At 41.1% G+C, this 24,444-nt stretch overlaps 1 protein-coding gene across 2 annotated transcripts in view; it reads left to right on the top strand.

Moving 5' to 3' along the window:
* Positions 1–24,238, top strand: part of SLC22A4 (solute carrier family 22 member 4) — a 57,102-nt gene extending 32,864 nt beyond the window's left edge. The window contains exons 6-10 of one of the 2 annotated variants that reach the window (XM_053566931.1): positions 3,798–3,898; positions 6,555–6,769; positions 7,871–8,053; positions 12,518–12,653; positions 16,646–24,238. In XM_053566931.1, the coding sequence (XP_053422906.1) occupies positions 3,798–3,898; positions 6,555–6,769; positions 7,871–8,053; positions 12,518–12,653; positions 16,646–16,721 (711 nt within the window). In that variant the 3' untranslated portion in view covers positions 16,722–24,238. The remainder of the gene's footprint in view (positions 1–3,797; positions 3,899–6,554; positions 6,770–7,870; positions 8,054–12,517; positions 12,654–16,645) is intronic. The other variant, XM_053566932.1, reaches the window with a different exon arrangement.
* The last annotated feature ends 206 nt before the right edge of the window (positions 24,239–24,444 follow it).

Consider the following 24,444-nt stretch of genomic DNA (forward strand, 5'->3'; position numbering starts at 1 on the left):
TGCTTAGAAAATAGAAAATAGCAAGTGTTCATTAAATATTAGTTTCCTTCATTTTGCAAGTTTACCACTAACTTTTTATTGGCATTGCTCCAAGCCATTGACATAGCTATGTACTGATGACTTTTAGATGTCCAGATCGAGGGGGAAATATGTTTGAGGGTTAGCCTACCCTGCTTCTCCCCCGTCCCCTGAATCTCACCTGCTGAGGAAGCTGTGCATACCCTTCGTCTTGCTGTGTGTCATGTCTAGAACTTTAAGGCCTAAGAGCACAGGCTTGAGGATGCACCGCTGAGGGCAGATGGCCACAAAGAAAAGCTGAGAATCTAGGGAAGAAGCTGCGTACCCGGACAGGCAGTGATGACATACAGTGTGATCTGTCTGGCTCCTTTGGGAAATAAGAAAAATGAGGCATAGCCCCTATGCTAAAGGAGCAAGTAACTAAGAGTGGCAAGAAGATTAGATGACAGATAAACAATGACATAAAGGAGGAAATGCTTAGTACCCAAGGAGTGGACACTGTACCAGCAGTGCAGAGAAAGATAGCAGGGTGGCCCAAGGGCTGCAGAGGCAGGTTTGGGCCAGAGGAGATAGCAGGAGTCACTCAAATAAATAGAGAGGATGGGGCATAGCATTCCTGGATAGCAAAAGGATTGGGGCCTGCTCAGGACACCTGAAGAAGACAACAGTGGCTTCAGTGGCAGTATACATGCCCCGCCTAAAACCTGCATTACTGCCTACCTCTGAAAGCCAAACTCTGGTAGACGGTAGGCAGCCAGTGCTCTGCCCTGAGGGCTTCTTCCATCCCTGGCCTATGGGACCATTTCCAGAAGCAGAGGCCCTGGCTATGGCTAGAGGCCTGATGATAGGGGCCATAAACTCAAGCTCTCAGAGAGCTTTCAGGACAAAACGCCACTTAATATTTTGCCTTTCCAATCAAGAAGTTCATTTCCAGTCTCAATCAATTTAACTGGCTGAAAAAATAACATTGGGAGTATCTAAGGCTTCTGCCTTTCAGAGCCGTGCTGGGTGTCTATTGGTACTTATTGGATATGTGACCTGATTCCTATCTTTGTGAAACTTAACAGTCTACTTGTAGGACTCTGTCTACATGGATGAAAGCAATCAGAAGATAGATGAGAGATACATAGTTATGGACACATCAGGATAAAGTCCAGGGTCAAAGCACGTGCTTCTGACAGTACTTTGTTTCTTCCTGCCATAATGTACATTTAGGTAGGACAAGCCCACTGAGGGAAAGGAAGTTTATGCTTTCCTGAAGCCCGGACCTCTTCAGGAGGCTCTGCAGAGCCCTGTGCTGGCAAATGCAGCCTTCTCAGAGAAAAGCCTACCAGATGCCAAGCCTTGTGTTCTGCTCATTTACTTCTTGGGTGAGCCATAGCTAGTAGGCATTACTCTTAGCCCATTTTTCAGGAAAGAAAACTAAGTATTAGAGAAGTTTCCCAGGATCACACAGCTATTAAACTGGAATTTGCGACCTAGATCTCTCTGGTGTCAAGTGCATGCTCTTAACAACTGTGCTTTTTTACTTGGTATAAAAAGTCAGTGGCATTAATATGATCAGGAAAAAATAGAGAGTAGTATCATCTTGGAAAACAATCTTGAGCTTCCCTTGCTTCAGAAGAAGCACCTCAGCCTGCTCATACCTGATCCAAAGACATTTTGGTGGCACCACACAGGCCAGGGGCAATCACTAGATACAAAAATATTCTTTTTTATTTTTTTGCAGTTTTTGGCTGGGGCCGGGTTTGAACCTGCCACCTCTGGTATATGGGGCCGGCACCCTACTCACTGAGCTACAGGTGCCGCCTGCAAGAATATTCTTGACCTGAGATTTCCAAACCTGCCTGCTCACCAGTCATCCAAGTGTTTCAAGAATACAGATGCCCAGGCCCCTGAGCCCCATGAAAGTCAGTGTAAGCAGGCCCAGGGTGGGACCTGGCAATCTGCATTTTAACAAGGGCCCCGTGAAAGCACCATTTATGCAGAAGCTCTGCTTTGTTGTAATAACAGGCTTATGCTGCTGGGGGCATGTTCTGGAGCTACACACTCTTGGGGAGCACCTGCTACACATGGAGGTCTGGCACTGTCACTTCTTCATAATAGGGTCATAAAGTCCTTGTACTTTATCCCCAAGAGATTCCTTACCTCAGAGCCTAATAACTCTTATCTTAGTTTCAATTCTAATCCTCTTGGTTATCTAGATTCATAACTCGTGGCAAGTTAGCATTCCCAATTGAAAGTAAAGGAATAAAGTCTATTGACAGTGGTAAGAAATTGCTGCTAACCCCTGAGGGCTAGCATCTTTTCCTGGATGATGTAGCAGTAATAATAATAGTTAAGGCCAGCTGAGGCTGCTTGGGCCTATAATCCCAGAATTTGAGAGTTCGAGACCAGCCTGTTTAATAAGGCTAACCCCTGTATATCTCTACAAAAAAAAATTTTTTTTTTTTTAATTAGCCAGCTGATGCTGTATGACTGTAGTCTCAGCTACGTGGGAGGCTGAGGTGAGACGATCACTTGAGTGTAGGAGTTTGAGGCTGCAGTGAGCCAAGATTGCACCACTGCACTCCAGCCTGGCGATAGAGAGAGAATTTGTCTCCATAACAATAATAGTTAACCTACACACATTCTCCCATATACTTTAAATTGTCTCTGATTACTTATAATACCTAATTCAAGATAAATGTTATGTAAATGTAAAAACAAATAGTTAAAATTTATTGGGCAATTACCATGATTCAAGCACTATGCTGAGCTTTATGTCTATGACCTCTTTTAATCTTATTAACTCCCCATTAGTGTGCAGGCAAGTCCCGGGTTATGAATGAGATAGGCTCTGTAGATTGATTCTTCAGGTGAATCTGTATGTACGTTGGAACAGGTACATTACCTATTACCTGCATTAGCCTCTGTTGATAAATGTGAGTCACACACCAGTCAAACATTTGTAACTCAGGGACTTACTATAATAGGCCTCATTCGTAAGTGTGAGGGGCACTTAAGTAGATGTTTGTAACTCGGGGACTGCCTGTACAGGGAAGAAAACTGAAGTTCAGAAAAGATAATTACTAACTTGTCCACAGCCCCCATGTTAACTGGAGTCTGTTCTGATGGTGAGAGACAGCAGCAAGAAAAGTAGAAAAAGCACGCATGGCCTCAAGGCAGTGTGGACTAGCGGCCCTACCCTTAAGCAGGCCCTAAGGACCACAGATCAGCGTGATAAAGGCCATCCATGTGATGGCTGTGGGTTGAGGAAAGTTTTTTATAAGGAGTCAGGGAAGCTGGTGTTATATATTTAAAAGGCTTCTGTCCAAAATGGCCTGCAAACATTTTTTTTTTTTTTGGTAGAGACAGAGTCTCACTTTATGGCCCTTGGTAGAGTGCCATGGCCTCACACAGCTCACAGCAACCTCCAACTCCTGGGCTTAAGCGATTCTCTTGCCTCAGCCTCCCGAGTAGCTGGGACTACAGGCGCCCGCCACAACACCCGGCTATTTTTTGGTTGCAGTTTGGCCGGGGCCGTGTTTGAACCCGCCACCCTCGGTATATGGGGCCGGCACCTTACCAACTGAGCCACAGGCACCGCCCAGGCTGCAAACATTTTACAGTGTTGGAATAAGTGTCACGTATGTAGATGCCCTATTTCCCCCAATTTCCAGACTTCTGAGCATATTCGAGATGAACTCAGAGTTGCATGCATAAGTTTTTCCCATGCATCATGACTGAAGATACTTCTTTACTACCTCCTAAGCTCAGCATTATTGGTATTATTTTAGTTGCAGGAGCTAACCACTCTGAAGCAGCACAAAGTTTTCATTCTGGACTTATTCAAGACTGGGAATATTGCCACAATGACCATTATGTCTGTACTGCTATGGTAAGTAAGAAGGGATCTGGAAATGCAGGTGGATAGCACATAAGTACCCAAGTGAGGTTCTTTAATTCAGGGAAACATCATGGCAAGGCCTGCGTTTTCCTGAGGCAAAATTAAAGTGATAGAATTCAATATCCAGTGTACTCCATGCTAATATGAAATCAATATATAAGCAATTACATGTTCATAAGAACAATAAAACACTATTATAGTCCTGTTCGAGGGTAGAGGGACGCAGGAAGGGGGAGGGGGAAGAAGGATTGCAGAAGGAGGGAGGGCGTGAGGCAGGACCTCACCTAATGTGCACAGTGTGAGGGTGTACAACATGCCCCTGGGTAAGGGGCTCTTCTACAAATGAACTTTACCCTGGAAGTGAGAACAATGTAACCTGAATATTGTACCCTCATGTTCATCTGAAAAAAGTTTACAAAAATAATAACATAAAATGATAGAACTCTAAGTTATTTAGAAATGCCTTGCTTCAGTTCATGGCACTGGATACTGAAAAATAGTCACAGGGAACAATATTTAAATCTGCAGTACTGGGACTCACAAGGAAAGGGTCCCCCCCGCCCCTCCCCGCCACACACACACCAAGGTTATGGGATTGAGATTGCTGGTATTCCTGGGAAAGGATTCCCCTCCTAAATGTATAGGATTAAGACGAATGAAGTCCTGGTGCCTGAGGCAGAGATATCAACTCAGCTCCTGCTTCCTGAAGCTGAACAGGCGATTGAACAGAATAACCTGAAGTCTAGATAGGAGCTTTGGCAAGCTTTTCCCACTTGCCAACAGCAAATTAATAAATAGTTTTAAGGCACAGAAATAATAAGTTGGCTTTATAGATTAGATTTACTAACATATCTGCCAAGAAATGAGGAAGAAGGAAAAAAAGAATATGCTACGCTGTAATGGCAGCACAGAAAAAGACGAGCCTCAGAACTGGTAGCTTCAGGCTGCAGCTCTTCTATTTTTAGGGACATTCTGTTTTGCAATCAGAAGAGATCAATGACAGAGCTTATGCTGCTGAATTCAGCGAGTGTGTCCTAGGCACTTGACCTTCTCTATTCTTATGTGTCAGCGTGTGTCATTGTTGCAGATATCTCTCAAGAGGTGGCGCTGTGGAGCCACTAACTAGTCACTGCCTCTGTCTAAGCGGCTCTTACTATTAAATACAAAAATCACTAAGATCCCCAGATCCTAGTGATTTGGATTCGTCCCTGTGCTACCAACTTGGGTCTAGTATTTATAAAAATATCCGGTAGTGTTCCTGAAAACACATTTCTGATAGACTTTGCTTTTCAGCCATGTTAATGATAAGCAAAATTTCTACACAGGGCATCCGCATAGTGCAGTTATTTTTTCCACAAGGAAGCTTCTCCATAATGACGGAATACGCAGTCTGCACTCTGTGATACTTTGAAGCCTTATAAGACTTTCATTCTTTTCCCTAAATTGAGTTTTACTACATCAAATTCACTGTAAATGGATCCCTTGTATCATCTTATTTTAAAGAATGAAATCTGGATTTTATGTTCACTGATGTGACTTTTTCTTCAAATAATAGCTCTAAGAAAATGAACATGTACTAACTATTCAGGAAGTATTAAAATTTGAATTCAGGGCGGCGCCTGTGGCTCAGTGAGTAGGGCGCCAGCCCCATATGCCGAGGGTGGCGGGTTCAAACCCAGCCCCGGCCAAACTGCAACAAAAAAATAGCCGGGCGTTGTGGTGGGCGCCTGTAGTCCCAGCTACTCGGGAGGCTGAGGCAGGAGAACTGCGTAAGCCCAAGAGTTAGAGGTTGCTGTGAGCCGTCTGACGCCACGGCCCTCTACCCGAGGGCGGTACAGTGAGACTCTGTCTCTACAAAAAAAAAAAAAAATTTTGAATTCAACCAGTTGAGAATAGGTATTGTTATATCTGGACTAGTGCTGTTGGATAGAATTTTCGGCAATGATGGAAATGTTTTATATCTGTGTGGTCCAATACACAGAGGGTATTAAAAAAGCATACACATTTTAAGAAATTACAAAACTGTATTAAAATTAAAATGGAATCCTTAAGACACATTTGTCTTCTGCGACTATAAGAGATACAAGATACTCTATATGTGGATACAAGATAACAGATGTTAGGCGGTGCCTGTGGCTCAAAGGGATAGGGCGCCGTCCTATATGCCAGAGGTGGTGGGTTCAAACCCAGCCCCAGCCAAAAACTACAAAAAAGAAAAAATATATATTAAAAAAAAAAGATAACAGATGTTAGGGTGGTGCCTGTGGCTCAGAGCAGTAGGGTGCTGGTTCAAACCCAGACCCGGCAAAAAAAAAAAAAAAAAAAAAAAGATAATAGGTGTTATCAGTATATATTGAACATTACAATTTTAATACAGGTTTTTCCTTTCTTAAAATGTGTATACATTTTTTTCTGGCACCCTCTGTAGTAGCCACTAACCACGTGTGACTATCGAACACCTGAAGTGTGACTGAGGAACTGAATTTGTAATTTTATTTCACTTTAATTTATTTAAATTTAAGTAGCCATGAAGCTAGTGACTTCTCACAGGACAGCAACATCTAGACAATTTCTTGACCATCATGAAATTTGAGAGTGCTTCAGGCTATCCTTTTGTCATTTTTATCTTTTCTCTTTTATTTTTCAGGATGCTAACCTCAGTGGGTTACTTTGCTCTTTCTCTTGATACTCCTAATTTACATGGAGATCCCTACCTGAACTGTTTCCTCTCTGCCTTGATTGAAGTTCCAGCTTATATCACAGCCTGGCTGCTACTTCGAACCCTACCCAGGCGTTACATCATAGCTGGGGTGCTGTTCTTGGGAGGAGGTGTGCTTCTCTTAATTCAACTGGTACCTACAGGTAAGAAGTTAGCTGACCACAAAAGACCTGCACACTCACTAAGCCACTTATGAGTCACTGCTCCCTGTTTAGGCAGCCTTTACTTTGTAAACCATTCATAAGTCAATTAGAAAGCTGATTGCTAGTTTCCTGTTTTCAAAACAACTACCCTCAAACAGAAGAGTCAGCCTTGGAGAATCAGGAATCACCAACCACACAGAGTAACTCCCAGCCAGCCGTTTCATAGAAAGACTCACTTAAATCCTCAAACCTCCTGATTCCTTACTTCTTGGTACTTGCAAACCTTTTATATGAGGTACATATTCAAGTGTTACAGTTGGCAATATATGCTGGTCTCAAAATACATTCAGTGGTTTTATTGTCTAAATCTTTAAGTAGTTAGCACACAAAGTGAAATGGGCTTCCCTTTTCCCCTTGTGTCTTTCTCATAATATAAAAATGTTGTCAATAAATACATAGTAATATACATAGAAATATTTCTTTCTTTCTTTTTTTTTTTATTGTTGGGGATTCATTAAGGGTACAAGAAACCAGGTTACATTAATTGCATTTGTTAGGTAATCGTTTGTATTTTTAAGGCGCTGAAGAAGTAAAACTCTTACAATCGTATCTTGCCCCCAAAATGTGTGGCACACGCCAAGACCCCACCCCCCTCGAAATATTTCTTTCTTTCTTTTTCTTTTTTTTATAACTAAGGCTGGGCATGATGGCTCACACCTATAATCCTGGGAAATATTTCTTTCTTAATAACAAGAAATAGAATAGAAAGGATTGGCCCTTCTCTTTGAAGATTAAACTTAATTATATTAATATGGTAACAACTTATCATGAAGCTGTTGTAACGAATAGAAGTCAAGGGGACAAAGTTCACTGAATGCACTAATGATCTAGAACAACAGTGGCGCAAAGTACAAAGTTACCTCTCATTCTCTGTCTTTGCCCATATCCGGCGATTAGAAATTCAAAGAGGTAATGTTATTTTCTGAATATTTTTATGTTAATAAAAACATTGCCATTGACACACAAAGGACAACAGAAGCAACGGAGTTAAGAAAGTGTCCCTTCTGAAAACACTGCTGTTGACAGGGGACTCTTTTCCAGATTACTACTTCTTCTCCATTGGTCTGGCCATGTTGGGAAAATTTGGGATCACCTCTGCTTTCTCCATGCTGTATGTCTTCACAGCAGAGCTCTACCCCACGCCCATCAGGAACATGGCTGTCGGGGTCACATCCATGGCCTCCAGGGTGGGCAGCATCATCGCGCCCTACTTCGTTTACCTCGGTGAGATACATCTTGTCAGCTTGTTCTTTCATTAAACTTGTTTTAAAGGGAAAAGAGTTTCATTGTGAAAAATTCAAACAAGTGAGAATGTACTGGGAAAAGTACAAATTCAACTCAACTCCCGGCTTCCCATGTAGCCCTAAAAGTACTCCATATAACTGTTTGGTGAGTAACCCTTCAGACATTTTGTTTTGCACAGAATATATACTACCCTTCTGTCTACACACGCAGTACATACGTGTGTGTGTGTGTGTGTGTAGATATACATAATTTTTAAACACAAAAATAAAATTATATACATTGTTTGTAATATTTATTTTTTTTTTTTTTGAGACAGAGTCTCACTATATTGCCCTCGGTAGGGTGCCATGGTGTCACAGCTCACAGCCACCTCAAACACTTGGGCTTAAGAGTTTCTCTTGCCTCAGCCTCTCAAGTAGCTGGGACTACAGCTGCCCACCACAATGCCTGGCTATTTTTTGTTGCAGTTGTCATTGTTGTTTAGCTGGCCTGGGCCAGGTTCGAACCTGCCACTGTTGGTATATGTGGCTGGCACCATAACCATTGTGCTACAGGAGCTGAGCCTGCTTGTAACTTTTAAAATGTAACATTGTATCAGAATATTCTTCTAAATGGGTATATATTGCTTTATTACCTTCTTTTACTAGGGTTTTATTTTTTTTACATATACATGTGTTTATTTGGTTTCCATTTTTTACCTTCACAAAATCAAAAAGTCTTAAAATTTAATAACAATAGCAATGTTTAAGATAAGGACTAGAAACAAAAACCTAGTAAAGAATGAACGAAGATAAATATGTTCAGAAAATAAATCGGACAATTGCTGCAATGAATTATTGAACAACAATAATAATAATAATGCAAAAAAAGTAACATTCACATTGTCAAATAAGAGTACTTACCATGGGGAGGCGCCTGTGGCTCAGTGAGTAGGGCGCCAGCCCCATATGCCAAGGGTGGCGGGTTCAAACCCAGCCCCGGCCAAACTGCAACAAAAAAATAGCCAGGCGTTGTGGAGGGCGCCTGTAGTCCCAGCTACTCGGGAGGCTGAGGCAAGAGAATCGCTTAAACCCAAGAGTTAGAGGTTGCTGTGAGCCGTGTGACGCCATGGCACTCTACCTGAGGGCGGTACAGTGAGACTGTCTCTACAAAAAAAAGAAGAGTACTTACCATCTTTTTTATTTTTTATTCTATTCTATTTATTTATTTTTATTTATTCTTTTCTTGAGACAAGTTTCACTTTGTTTTCCTCAGTAGAGTGTATGGTGTCATAGCTCACAGCAACCTTAAACTCTTGGGCTTAAGCTATTCTCTTCCCTCAGCCTCCTGAGTAGCTAGGACTACTGACGCCCATCATAAGCCCCAGCTATGTTATTTTTATTTTTATTTTTATTTTTTTGTAGAGACAGAGTCTCACTTTATTGCCCTTGGTAGAGTGCCATGGCATCACACAGCTCACAGCAACCTCCAACTCCTGGGCTTAGGTGATTCTCTTGGCTCAGCCTTCTGAGTAGCTGGGACTATTGGCACCTGGCTAATTTTTTTGTTGTTGCAGTTTGGCCAAGGCCAGGTTTGAATCTGCCACCCTCTGGCAAGGCCCACCCACTGAGCCACAGGCACCGCTCACCCCCGGCTATTTTTAGAAACAGGATCTCACTCTAGCTCAGGCTGGTCTCAAACTTCTGAGCTCAGGCAATTGACCCATCTGGGCCTCCCAGTGTGCTGGGATTATAGGTGTGAGCCACCATACTGCCCTTATTTATTTTTTCAAATAAGTACACAGTCTTCCAATAAATGTATATGCATAATTTATATAAACAGACTCCAGTGGATAGATACTTAGACCATTTCCAGGTTTTTGCTAATATAAATAACATTATAACAAACATCTCCTATACTCCTATACCCTTTGTGCATTTTTAATGTATATTTGGATTTATAGATAGATGCATTGAAGTAAATTTCCTGGAGCAAAGAAGGCCTTTGAAATTTTCATAGATATCACCAAATTGAACTCTAAATATTATACCAATTTACAATCCTAGTATCAATGAATGGGAGTGGCTGTTTCCCATATCCTCACCAACAATGGGGATTACCAATTTATTTTTTTTTACGGTCTGACTCTATAAGTAGTTAAATACCACACAAAGTGATACAGGCTTTTCTTTTCCCCTTTAATCACTGTAATCTATTATGTGAAAAATTAGTATCATTTCGATTTCTTTAATTATAAATGAGATTGAGCATTTTTTTCTTGTGTTTATTGGCCATTCCATTTATCTTTCAGTGAGCAGACTGCACATGCCTTTTGCCCATTCTTTTTTATTTATTTATTCTTTCAGATGGGGTCTTGCTGTCACCCAGGCTAGAATGTAGTGGCATCATCTTTATTTATTACAACCCTCAAACTCTCAAGCAATTATCCTACCTTAGCCTGTCAATTACCTGGGCCTACAGGCCCACACCGCCACACCTGGATAACTTTTCTACTTTTCATAGAGATAGGGTTTCACTCTTGCTTAGGCAGGTCTCAAACTCCTGGCCTCAAGTGACCCTCCCATCTTGGCCTCCCAAAGTGCTGGGATTATAGGTGTGAGCCACTGCACCTGTACATCCTTTTACCCATTCTTTAACGGTTTATTCATCTGTTTCTTTTTTATTTGTGCAAGCTCTTTATAATGGAAGGAAATTATCCCTTTATATAAATGTTTTAAATATTTTCTTATTCGCATTTTGACTTTACGACATTTTAGTAATGCAAAAATTTTTTGTTTTTATATGTTCAAATGTATCACTCTAAAATAACACCACACAGGGGTTTCAGTAGCGTGTTTAATGTGATGGAGGCTCTTCACACCTAGTCTTCATTAGGGATTTTACAGGTGAGAAATGTAGATTCGTTACCTTATTCTTATGAGTCATCCATTGATTACCTACTGGTTAAAACACATACACATACCCCTAAAGACACATACGAATTCTCAGAAAAGGTATGCTCTAAATCTCTTTATAGAGAAAGAGAAACATTTTCCTTGAACATACTGTGCACAGCTGCCCTGAACCACGCCTGAGATAGCATGTTCTACCAAATAGTGTCATTTCCCCTTTATTCTTCCATATTCTCACACCATGCTCAGATGGTCCAGCAATGGCCCCTGGTACCCCGGTATAGAGTCCAAAAACTTTCTATTCCACAATAGCTATTCCTGTTAAGGACGTGGAGGCCTCAGAGAAGCTTCAAGATCAATGTTTTTCTTATGTTTTATGTTAAATAAAATACATAGGTGCGTTGTTCTTCTGTAATCTCTATATGTTTATAGAAGGAAAGAAAGATAAGGACCTGTTACTCACCTGTCTGAGTGACACCCCATAAAGAAAAGGTAGAGTACCTCTTTCCTTTACATGTTAAACCAAGACGTGTACATGTTGCAAAACAAATCTAGGCACGCAGTGCTTTCATAGAATATGCCTGATGTTTATCATTTATTGATTTAAATTGGATTGAACATACTACTTGGATTTTTTTATTTTAAAGATTCTCAGCCAGGCTCAGCGGTACATGCCTGTATTCCAGCATTTTGGGAGGCTGAGGCAGGACTGTTTGAGGCCAAGAGTTCAAGACAAGCCTGAGCAACATAGCAAGACCTGTAGTCCCAGCTACTTAGTAGAGACTGAAGCAGGAAGATTGCTTGAGCCTTAGAGTTTGAGGGTAGCAATCAGCTATGATGACACCACTGCACTCTAGCCCAGGCAACAGAAAGAGATCCTGTCTCAAAAAAATTAAAATAAAAATAAAAGCAGGCTCAGCGCCTGTAGCTTAGCAGCTAGAGTGCCAGCCACATACACCAGAGCTGGTGAGTTCAAATCCAGCCCAGGCCTCCCAAACAACAATGACAACTACAACCAAAAAATAGCCAGGCATTGTGGTGGGCACCTGTAGTCCCAGCTACTAGGGAGGCTGAGGCAAGAGAATCGCTTAAGCTCAAGAGTTTGAGGTTGCTGTGAGCTGTGATGCCATGACATTCTACCAAGGGAGAATGAGACTCTGTCTCAAATATATATATATATATATATAAAACCAAAGAGTCTTATAGTTCTGTGGACCTAGCTTTCCATTGCAGCTTATTGGTTTGGGCAAAAGCAGAAGTCACACTTACAAGAGCCAGAAACTGCCCCTGATACATCCTGTTCAACCTCCTTTCCCTTGATGTCCTCCCATCCCCCATCTTCAATTACCTCCACCTTCAGAGGAGAACTTTGGCAGGCACAGACTTCTATCAAGAGAACATCTGTCACACATGATTAAGTAGAAGCTTAGAGGATACCAGTTACAGGAAAGAATGAAAAATTTTATGCCAAATATAGAATGCATGGTCAATGTCATCTGCCAAGAAGAAACTGTGATAATTTGCTTACTTTTTTCTTCTAAAAAATTTGCAGGTGCTTACAACAGACTTCTGCCCTACATTGTCATGGGCAGTCTCACTGTCCTGAATGGAATTATCACCCTTTTTTTCCCTGAAAGCCTGGGAATGACTCTACCAGAGACCTTACAACAGATGCAGAAACTGAAAGGGTAAGCAGAACTTAACAAAATTGTACCCAAAATTGCAGCCAAATTCCTATTTGCCAAGTCATAGAAGCAGCCCAAATACCCATTAACCTGTGAATGGATTAACAAATTGTGGTATATGCATCCCATGGAATACTATTCAGCCATAAAAAAGAGGGAGACTTTACATTTTTTATGTTTACCTGGATGGAGTTGGAACACATTCTTCTTAGTAAAGTATCTCAAGAATGGGACAAAAAGTATTCAATATACGCAATAGTATTATGAAACTAATATATAAACACACACTCATACGAATGATAAAACACAAATAGGGTCTAGCAAGAGGAGAGGAGGGGAAAGGGAGGAAAAAAGGAGAGTGTTTGGTGGGAGGAGGGAGGGCATTTGGTGGGCTCTCGCCTAATGTGCACAATACAAGGGTATATTTCAAAATAACTAAGAGTAAAATTTAAATTTCTTACCACAAAAAATAAGAGGTGATGGATATGTTAATCAGTTTGATTTAAGCATCCCTCATTACATATCAAATCATCACATTGTACAGTTATGATTTTAATTAAAAATTTAAAAATTCCTAAGGAGCTCAGTACCTGTACCACAGTGGTTACAGAGCCAATCACATGCATCAAGGCTGGCAGGTTCAAACCCAGCCAGGCCTGCTAAACAACAATGACAACTGCAACAAGAAAATAGCTGGGGGCGGTGCCCGTGGCTCAAGGAGTAGGGCGACTGCTCCATATACTGGATGTGGCAGGTTCAAACCCGGCTCCATTCAAAAACTAAAAAAAAAAAAAAAAGAAAGAAAGAAAATAGCTGGGCATTGTGGTGGATGCCTGTAGTCCCAGCTACTTGGGAGGCTGAGGCAAAAGAATGGCTTAAGCCCAAGAATTTGAGGTTGCTGTGAACTGTAACTCAATGGCACTCTACCAAGGGTAACATAGTGAGACTATGTCTCAAAAAATAAATAAATAAATAAATAATTCCTAAGGAAGAATAAACATGCTAGAGTAGCCATGAAGGTTCTTTTTTTTTTTTTTTTGGCCGGGGCTGGGTTTGAACCCGCCACCTCCAGCATATGGGACCGGCGCCCTACCCCTTGAGCCACAGGCGCTGCGACCATGAAGGTTCTTAAAAAGAAGAGTATTAAGTAGAGGCTAGCTTTATCAGATAATAAAGCATATTGGTTTTTTTTTCTTGAAACAGAGTGTCACCATGTCACCCTCAGTAGAGTGCCATGGTGTCACAGCTCACAGCAACCTCCAACTCTTGGGCTTAAGTGATTCTCTTTCCTCAGCCTCCCAAGTAGCTGGGACTACAGGCGCCCACCACAACGCCCAGCTATTTTTGGTTGCAGTTGTCATTGTTGTTTAGCTGGCCCGGGCCGGGCTTGAACCCACCAGCCTCAGTGTATGTAGCTGGTGCCCTACTCACCAAGCTACAGGTGCCAAGCGGATAAAGCATATTGTTAAGAAGGAGAATTGTGGTGATGGCATAGGAACAGAAGTGGTGGAATAGCATGAAATTCAGGATAAAACCCAAGAAAATCTAAAAATTCAGTACATAAGAAAAAATAGCAAAGTCAGTAGGGAAAAATTACATTATTCAATAAAAGGTTTATAACATTCAGCTAGACATTTTCCATAAATAAATGTTGAATTTATAAAATGCATCAAGATGAATTTCAGAAATATTAAATTTAGGCCTAAAAATGTAAAAGCATAAATGTAACAAAGGAAAATATAAACATTTTTATAACCTCAGAGAACATCCTCCTAAGCATAATATGGAACTCAAAGAACTATAAAGGAAAAGATTGACAGATATGATTATATGATTTTTTTTTTTTTTTTGGCCGGGGCTGGGCTTGAACCCGCCACCTCCGGCATATGGGACCGGCGCCCTACCCGTTGAGCCACAGGCACCGCCCATGATTATATGATTTTTAAAAATTATTGGAAAAAAAACAATGTAAAGACAAAAGTCAACAAACCAGGGGAAAATACTTGCAACACAAAATATAGACCTAAGGCTAGCATACCTAATATACTAAAAGCTCTTAGTAATCATTGGGAAAAAGACAACTCAGTAGGGAAACTGACAAAGAACACTAATAGTTTACAGAAAAGTTTATAGAAGAGGACCTTTAAGTGTCCAACATACACAAAAATATCTGTCCACATTAATAAAGATTGTAAAACAAATCAATTCAATATCCTTTTTTTGGCCTATGAGGCTGTGCAAGTTTTTTTCTGTTGGGTGTTTCTATAGGACACCTGTTGGGTGTCCTACAATTCCATTCAATTCTGACACTAACTACTAAGTTAGTATCAGTCTCCACGGGATTAAGGCTTCAGTCCCATGATACTGCCTGACCTCACTTCAGATGCCATGCATAAGTATGAGTCCCCATGTTACCCACATTTCTGACTGGCCACAAAGTCTGGGGTTCCAACAACTCCCTTCCTCAGGTTCAATAATTTGCTAGAATGACTGTTTCAGGAAAACACTTTACTTACTTTTAGTGATTAGAGGATACGAATGCCCAGGCAGATGAAGAGGTACACAAGATGAAGAGGTCTGGAAAGGTCCTGAGCATAGTAGCTTCTGTCCCCATGGAGTTGGGTCACCTTCCTGGCACATGATTGAGTTCACCAGCTCAGAAGCTCTCTAAAGCCCACCAAGGAAAGGTTTTTGTGGAGACTTCATCATGTCAACATGATGGATTATTAAGTCTGTCTCCAGCCCTTCTTCTCTCCCCAGATGTTAGGAAGAGGGTGGGACTGAAAGTTCCAAACTTCAGCTTGGCACTTGTAGCTCAGTGAGTAGGGCACCAGCTACATACACTGAGGCTGGCGGGTTTGAGCCCAGCTCAGGCCTGCTAAATAACAATGACACTGCAATCAAAAAATCGCCGGGCATTGTGGTAGGCACCTGTAGTCCCAGCTACTTGGGAGGCTGAGGCAAGAGAATCGCTTAAACCCAAGAGTTTGAGGTTGCTGTGAGCTGTGATGCTACAGCACTCTACTGAGAGCGACAGCTTGAGACTCTGTCGCCCACCAAAAAAAAAAAAACGAAAAGAAAGTTCCAAGCTTCTGATCAAGGCTCAGTCTCTCTGAGGACCAGTCTCCATTCTGAAGCTATGTAAGGGCCATACAAAAAACTGCCTAGCTTCAAAACCCAAATCCATCGTGAAAATGTGAGAAAATCACTTAATTTTCACTAAACCTCTGTATTCTCATCTGTTCTATGGGAATATTTCATATAGCTATTTTGAAGTTATAAGACATTAAGTGTTTTTATTGCTAGACTATGATAAAGATAAGTCTGTATATGAACATATTTTGATCCCTAACAGAACACACACAGCAAAAGCCTATTTTTATTTCATTTTATTATTTTTTGAGACAGATTCTCTCACTTTGTCATCCTCAGTAGAGTGCCATGGCGTCGTAGCTCACAGCAACCTCAAACTCTTGGACTCAAGTGATTCTCTTGCCTCAGCCTCCTGAAGCTGGGACTTCAGGTGCCTGCCACAATGCCCAGCTATTTTTAGAGAAAAGGTCTCGCTCTGACTCAGGCTGGTCTTGAAACCTGTGAGCTCAGGCAATCCACTCACCTCAGCCTCCCAAAGTGCTAGGATTACAGGCATGAGCCACCACGCCTGGCCCAAGAGCCCATTTTTACTAAGTCGTTTTCTTCCAATGATAGAACTACTTCAATATCAACTCTAATTGCCAAGAAGTTCATGCTTAGCCCTCAATCTTTTCCTCAGGGCAACTGAAAGAGTTTAAAGTCTAGATTTTATACTTGATTAATAAAATGACCCCAGGTATTTAAAATCATAATATAATTAGATATATGCTCATGACATTCTTATTAGAGTTCAAGTAATTATCTGCCCATTGATTGGATTAATGTTTTTCATTGTCAGTTTAGCATTTTTAGAAGGATTGTCTTCAATATTTAATTTTCTTTGCCGTCTATTTTACTTTCAGGTTCAGATTGTGGAAAAAACAAAGGCAATCAATGGAGAGAGAAGAAAATCCCAAGGTTCTAATAACTGCATTCTGATAAAATTTCTACACCATTTGGTAACCTGGAAAACTGCTATATAAGACCCCATGAACAGAAACTTTCCTGCTGAAATGGATCAACTATAACAATTAACACTAAAATGGACTTTGCCATCAAAAAATGCTTGTCAGGTAGTAAACTTTGGACTGTTATTCTAGATAATGTCCTTGTTTTTAAAAACAAACTGTTTTTAATGATTTAATGAAATGGGTTTGTAAGTTTTTTTTGTTTTGTTTTGTTTTGTTTTTGAGACAGTGTCTTACTCGGTTGCCCAGGCTAGAGTGTCATGACATCTGCCTGGCTCACAGCAACCTCAAACTCCTGGGCTCAAGCGACCCTCCTGCCTCAGCCTGCTGAGTAGCTGGGACTACAGGCACACCATAATGCCCTGATAATTTTTCTATTGTTAGTAGAGACGGAGTCTTGCTCTTGCTCAAGCTGAACTTGAACTCCTGAGTTCAAGTGATCCTCCAGCCTCGGCCTCTCAGAGTGCTAGGATTATAGGCGTGAGCCACCTCACCAGGCCTATAAGATATTTTTGGAAAATATCTTAGCAAAACACTGGTAAAACACATATAAAGATTAACACTCATTTCGTAACATTATAAATACTACCCAAATAAAAAGAATGTCACTGTATTAAGACAACTATTAGGTGACAACATTGTGTGTGTATGTACACATGAAAATGTGTGGGTCAACTAGCACATTCAAAATTATAGTAGGGTTTGTTGTTGTTATTGTTGTTGTTTGAGAGAGAGTTTCTCTCTATTCCCTGGCCTAGAGTGCCCTGGCATCATCATAGCTCACAGCAAGCTCAAACTCCTGGCCTCAAGCAATCTTCCTGCCTCAGGCTTCCAAGTAGCTGGGACTACAGAGATGAGGCACCATGCCTAGCTATTTTTTCTATCTTTTTGTAGAGGCAAGGTCTTGCTCTTGCTCAAGATGGTCTCAAACTCCTGGCCTCAAGCGAACCTCCTGCCTCAGCCTCCCAGAATGCTAGGAACCACTGCCCCAACCCTATAGTAATTTTAAAAATGAATTCAGATACTGTTATAGCCAAATGATTACTTGCAGTATTCCTATCCAAAAAACCTTCTCCACACCTTTGAGAAGAAATGGTGGCTGCTAGAGGGAAAAAACAAACCATCTACTCTCATACTTAATACAGAATTATTTTGTGACCAGATGTGTGGCGGGGAGGGCTCCCCATACATCATGCAATTCTCCAACAGCCACTGTAAGTCCTATAATCCAATTTAATTCTGACACTGTCCACCTAGATTTAGTGTTAGATCCCATGGGTTGAGGGCTCAGTCCCACAGGACTGCCCCCACTTCAGATGCCAACCACAAATTGAAGCCACACATTCTTCTGACCTATCAAACTACAAACCATGGTTTCTACAGCTCCCTCCTCATGTTCAGTTAGTTTGCTGAGATGGCTTACAAACCTCAGGAATACTCTTATATTTGCTGGTTTATTATAAAGGATTCAGAAGAATAGCCAGCTGAGGAGGTACATAGGGTGAAGTCTGGAAGAGTCTCAAGCACAAGAGCTTCTGTCCCAGTGAAGTTGGGGTGTGCCATCCTCCAAGGGTGTGGAGAGCTCTATGACAGAAACTGAGAGTCTCACTCTGTGGCCAGACTGGGCAAACTCACAACCTCAAGTGATCCTTCCTCCTCTGCCTCCCAAAATGCTGGGATTACAGGCATGAGCCACAATGCCCAGTCTCCAAACATGCATATTTCATATTATTGATATATCCCAATGGCAGATATTAATAGTATTTTATAAGTGAAATGCAACAAGAGATGAAGAAGACTGGCTCATGTGGCCTTTCTGCCTTGAAGAAGGAAGCCATAAATCAGGAGGTATCACGTTATCAGACTTCAGACTATACTATAAATCTATACTGATCAAAACAGCATGGTACTGGCATAAAAACAGAAAGGTAGATTTATGGAACAGAATAGAGAATCAAGAGATGAACTCCGCAACTTATTGTCATTTGATCTTTGATAAGCCTATCAAAAATATTCAGTGGGAGAAAGATTCCCTATTTAACAAATGGTGCTGGGTGAACTCGCTGGTGACCTGTAGAAGACTGAAACTGGACCCCCACCTTTCACCATTAACAAAAATTGATTCTCGGCTTGGTGCCTGTAGCTTAAGCAGCTAAGGTGCCAGCCACATACACCTGAGCTGGCGGGTTCGAATCCAGCCAGGCCCACCAAATGACAATGACAGCTGCAACCAAAAATAGCCGGGCGTTGTGGCAGGCGCCTGTAGTCCCAGCTACTTGGGAGGCGGAGGCAAGAGAATCACTTGAGCCCAGGAGTTGGAAGTTGCTGTGAGCTGTGATGCCACAGCACTCTACCCAGGGTTACAGCTTGAGGCTCTGTCTCAAAAAAAAAACAAAAACAAAAATTGATTCTCACTGGATAAAAGATTTAAACTTAAAGACATGAAACTATCAAAATACTAGAAGAGAGTGCAAGGAAAACACTTGAAGAAATCGGCTGGGAGAATATTTTATGAGGAGGACCCCTCAGGCCATTGAAAAATACATTACTGGGATCTGATCAAAGTAAAAAGCTTTTGCACAGCCAAGAGCACAACAAGTAAAGCAAACAGACAACCTTCAGAATGGGAGAAGATTTTTGCAGGTTATGCTTCTGACAAAGGTCTGATAGCTAGAATCTACAGAGAACTCAAACTAATCAATAAGAAAAGAACAAATAACCCCATTTCTATGTGGGCAAGAGACTTGAACAGAAACTTCTCTGAAGAAGACAGGTGCATGGCCTACAAACACATGAAAAAATGCTCATCATCTTTAATCATCAGAGAAATGCAAATCAAAACCACTTTGAGATATCATACAACTCCAGTAAGATTAGCCCACATCAAAAAATACCAAAACTACAGATGTTGGCATGGATGTGGAAAGAAGGGAAACACTGCTGGTGGGAATGCAAGCTAATATGACCTTTTAAGAAAGAAGTTTGGAGAATATTCAAGGAACTAAAAGTAGACCTACCATTCGATCCTGCAATTCCTCTAGTCGGCATATACCCAGATGATCAAAAATCATTTTACAACAAACACATTTGGACCAGAATGTTTATTGCAGCCGAATTCATAATTGCCAAGACATGGAAACAGCCCAAGTGCCCATCGACCCATGAATGGACTAACCAGTTGTGGTATACGTACACAATGGAATACTATGTAGCCATAAAAAAGATGGTGACTTCACATCTTTTATGTTTACCTGGATGGAGCTGGAACATATTCTTCTTAGCAAAGTATCTCAAAAATGGGGGGAAAGTATCCAATGGTCTCAATACTACTATGAAATCAATATATAATCATCTACATATTCATGTGAATGGTAAAATATACTATAGTCCAGAAAGTAGAAGGGAAGAGGAGAGACAGAAGGGAGGGGATGAGGATGTGGGAGAAGGGAGGGTATTTGGTGGGACCTCACCTAACGTGCATGATGCAATGGAACATTTCAAAACTATTAAGAAAACAATATAATTGTGATGGATATGTTAGTTTAATGTAAGCATTTCACATTGTATATCAAATCAGTACACTGAACCCCATAAATACATCAATGTGCATAGTTATGATTTAATAAAAAAAATTTTTTTAAAATACAAATTTAAATAAAGGCTGCAGTTTCTATAGCTACACCTCACAGCCTATTGAATGGTCCCTATTTGTTGCACTTTTGTTGAGCACGACTAGGTCTTCTGTTTCCTAAAACTGGCTTAAGGTATATTGTACTGGCAAACAGAAAATCAGAACAACTGCACAAACCAGTCAGATTGGTAGAGATTGTTTCTATGCCTACAGCCAAGAGTGGTGAGCACCAAGGAAGAAGACAGTGACAGCCAACGATCTGGAGAGCCTTTTCAGACTATTCACAGAGTTGGGCGGCAATATGTCTTTGTTGTGAAATGATCTTGATCATCTGAGTATATACCTAGTAGAGTATACTGTGCTTCCTAAGCACAGTATTCAGCTGTCTCTAGAACCAAGTGTGTGTCAGGTCAGCAACATTGGAACCTCCATGCCACGAAAAAACAGCACAAAGATAAAAGCCACTAAAGGGATAACAGATTACCATAGGCTCAGAAAATAAATGTCAACTACGTGTCTCATTGGGTATTAGGCATGCTGAGATGATCACATAGCAAAAAATTACTCCTGGAAACTTGAGGCAGCATGCTTTCATCAAAAGTGGCTGCCTTTTGAATGAAAGTGATAAGCTCCGGATCCTCTAACACAGTGTTTTCAACCTTTTTAATCTCACGACACACTTGAACCTATAGTTAAACTTCCAAGGCACACTTAAATTATGCTGATCAAAAAAAAAAAAAGGTAAAAAATAGATACTTACTGTGCTTTCTACTTCTTTAGAAAATAATTTAATTAATGGTCTTTAAAATTTTTCGTGGCACACTGGGTGAAAATCACTGCTTTCGCACAGCTAGCGCTGCAGCACACTCAGAAACAGGGAGCCCCTAGTTTTTGATATGCTGCTTGGTGGTGTCACCTTTTAAATACAATTATCCTCAAACCCAAATTTTCATCATGTTACATCTCAAAAAAACCTTCATTGCAATGGCTTGATAAACTCTCTGAAAGGTGACCTTACTCATAACCTAACAGAGGAAAATTAACTACCAAACAGAAAGTAAAAGAAATAAACGCACAGCATGTAATTGCCCCTTTGAAGAGAAAAACTTTAAATGAAAACTTCCTTCATTTAATTAAAATGCCTTTTACTTAACTTGTACTCTCTAAGATAGGGGTCTCCAACCTGCAGCCCATGGACCCCATGTTGATTTTGTGAGGACTTTGTTAGCTCATCTGTGGTGTCAGATATCACAAAAAGTATGCATGGACCTTTTTATTTCCTAATCAGCTTTCCTTAGTGTTTGTGTACTTATTATTATTATTTTTTTTTTTTTTTAGAGACAGAGTCTGACTTTGTCAATCTCGGTAGAGTGCTGTGGTGTCAGAGCTCACAGCCACCTCCAGCTTTTGGGCTTAGGCGATTCTTTTGCCTCAGCCTCCCAAGTAACTGAGACTACAGGTGCCCGCCACAACGCCCGGCTATTTCTTGTTGCAGTTTGGCCAGGGCCAAGTTTCGAACCCGCCACCCTCAATATATGGGGCTGCACTCACTGAGTCACAGGCACCGCCTGTGTTTGTGTACTTAATGTGTGGCCCAAACCAACTCTTCCTCCAATATGCATCAGAGAAAAAAAGAAAAGAAAAGATTGGACACGCCAGCCAAGAGTTTGCTTTTTCTGCCTTGAAGAGCCCTAAGCAGATAGTAGGGATATGAGCTCCCATCTACAACTCTCTGCCACGGTTCCTGCCAAAACTCCCAGATTTAAAGGACTTAGATAAGCCAGAAAGAGCAACAATTTCACCATCGCTTCCATTATTAGCCTACTAAAGCAAAGGAAAAAGGCAATTTTCACTCTTTAAAACTCCAAACACCTTTCCCTCAGCTGCCCTTTCACTCCTTCCTCTATATGCTATGTCCATTTCCTTTCTCTCTCTCCCTCTCTCAAATAAATAAACTTTGTATTTCATCCTATCTTAAACTTTGAGAATTCTTTCTCCACCCACCATTAGCACCTAAATTTCTACCCTTTCACTGTCATTATTTCAAGATCCTTATCTTGAACTTTTCTAACTAACTCAGAATTTTTTTTTCTTTATTGTCATATTTCTAACATACATTTTATATCCAAAGCAGTATTCTACTTTTTGATTGGTATTTTAAGACCCATAGAATATCTTTTTTTTTTTTTTGACCTATAGAATAGCTTAAAATAGTTTATGCTTTCTCTTTTTTTTTTTTTTTGAGACAGAGTCTCACTGTGTCACCCTTGGTAGAGTGCTATGACATCATAGCTCACAGCAACCTCAAACTCTTGGGCTCAAGCAATTCTCTTGTCTCAGCCTCCTGAGTAGCCAGGACTACAGGTGCCTGCCATAACACCCGGCTATTTTGAGAGGCGGGGTCTCACTCTTGCTCAGGCTGGTCTTGAACTGCGAACTCTTGCAATGCACCCACCTAGGCCTCCCAGACTGCCAGGATTACAGGCATGAGCCACCGTGCCTGGCCTAAGATCCATAGAATATCTTAAAATAGTTTACGCTTTTTCATTGGGAGGGCAGGTGTACAGCCTCAGCTATCCAGTGTTTTTAGCACCCCCATTGCAGACTGGCAAGTCACCTTTCCATCTACCTGGGCATCAGGCTGCCTGCCCTGCATGTCCTTCTAAAGGTCATGCTGCGTCTTTAGAAGCTGTCCTTGAACTTCCTTCCCTGTGGCAGTGAATGTTCACTCTTCTGGGCTCCTCTGGTATTAATCATCCTCAGTTGCCTCTGTATATAGCTTTAAGCTCTATTTTGCTTTTTAGCCCCTATGGTAGTGCTGCTTAGCATAGTGCTTTTTTGTATCTAAAGGCATTTGATACTTTTTTAAAAAAAGATTTGGGATATTTCTCTGTGTCCTGGGATGGAGTATGGTGGTGAGATCAGAGCTCACTGCAACTTAGATAGAGCTCCTGGGCTCAAGTGATCCTCCCACCTCAGCCTCCCAAGTAGCTGGGACTATAGGTGCATACCACTGTGCCCGGCTAATTTTTCTATTTTTTGTAGAGATGGGATCTGGCTATGTTGCCCAGGCTGGTCTTGAAATCCTGGCCTCAAGGAATCTTCCTGCCTCTGTCTCCTAAAGTTCTGGGATTATAGGTGTGAGCCAGCAATCCTAGCCTAATGCTTATTTTAATTAAAATACCTTTATAACTCTAGCTTAGTGAAAATGTTATGTTCAATGCATTGATATTAGAATTTTTGAACATCTAAATATTAAATACTCCTACAGCTGTTTCTAAATATAAAAAATAATGGTGTGCTCCATTAGTTACACAAAAAATAAAACCATTTTTAAAGTTAAAAAAAACAACGGTATGTTATTATTAGGTCCAGGCTAACGTAGAAAAATGCCGGTTAACTTCTGACAAATTCCTGGGCTGCAAGCCCTCAACAAAATGGTGTAAGTTCAGTTTGCTCCCAAGATAGATGGGAAAGCACTCACTAATTTCTTGCTTGACTAACTCCTGGGTCTGGAAATGAACTGACTATCCCCAGACTGACCTTTAAAGAATGCCAGGTGGAGAGAATACTGAGACAAAGATGTATGGAGGAAAGTACTGGAACTAAGATGCCTGGGGAAATATTAAAACAAAGATGTATGACGTATGGCTAACTAACCGCAACATTCTGCTTCTGTACAATGTTTGCTTGCTGCCCGCCGCCATCCCCAATGCACCTGGACAGCCTGCGTGCCAACCAGGGTGCAGACCAAGACTTAAAAACCTGACTCCTTAAACACTCGGGGCTGCCCTCAGAAACCCCAGGTTGGGACCCTGAGGCAGTCGCCGGCCGGCTCTTCAATAAAAGGACTGTAAATTTGGCTTGTTTGGCAGCGTGGTCTTTGTAGAACTCCTGGGCACTACGTTATTTAACCTTTATTGCTGTTTGTGTGATGCTCTACACTTTGTAATAGTAAGAGATGACTTTTGAAGATCTTTTCATAAAAAGGTAGCAAGTACACTAATGACCTTTGTATCTTTTTTTTTTTATTGTTGGGGATTCATTGAGGGTTGATCTTTGT

Source organism: Nycticebus coucang, chromosome 17, assembly GCF_027406575.1.
Source record: "Nycticebus coucang isolate mNycCou1 chromosome 17, mNycCou1.pri, whole genome shotgun sequence".
In the NCBI taxonomy this organism is placed as follows: domain Eukaryota; kingdom Metazoa; phylum Chordata; class Mammalia; order Primates; family Lorisidae; genus Nycticebus; species Nycticebus coucang.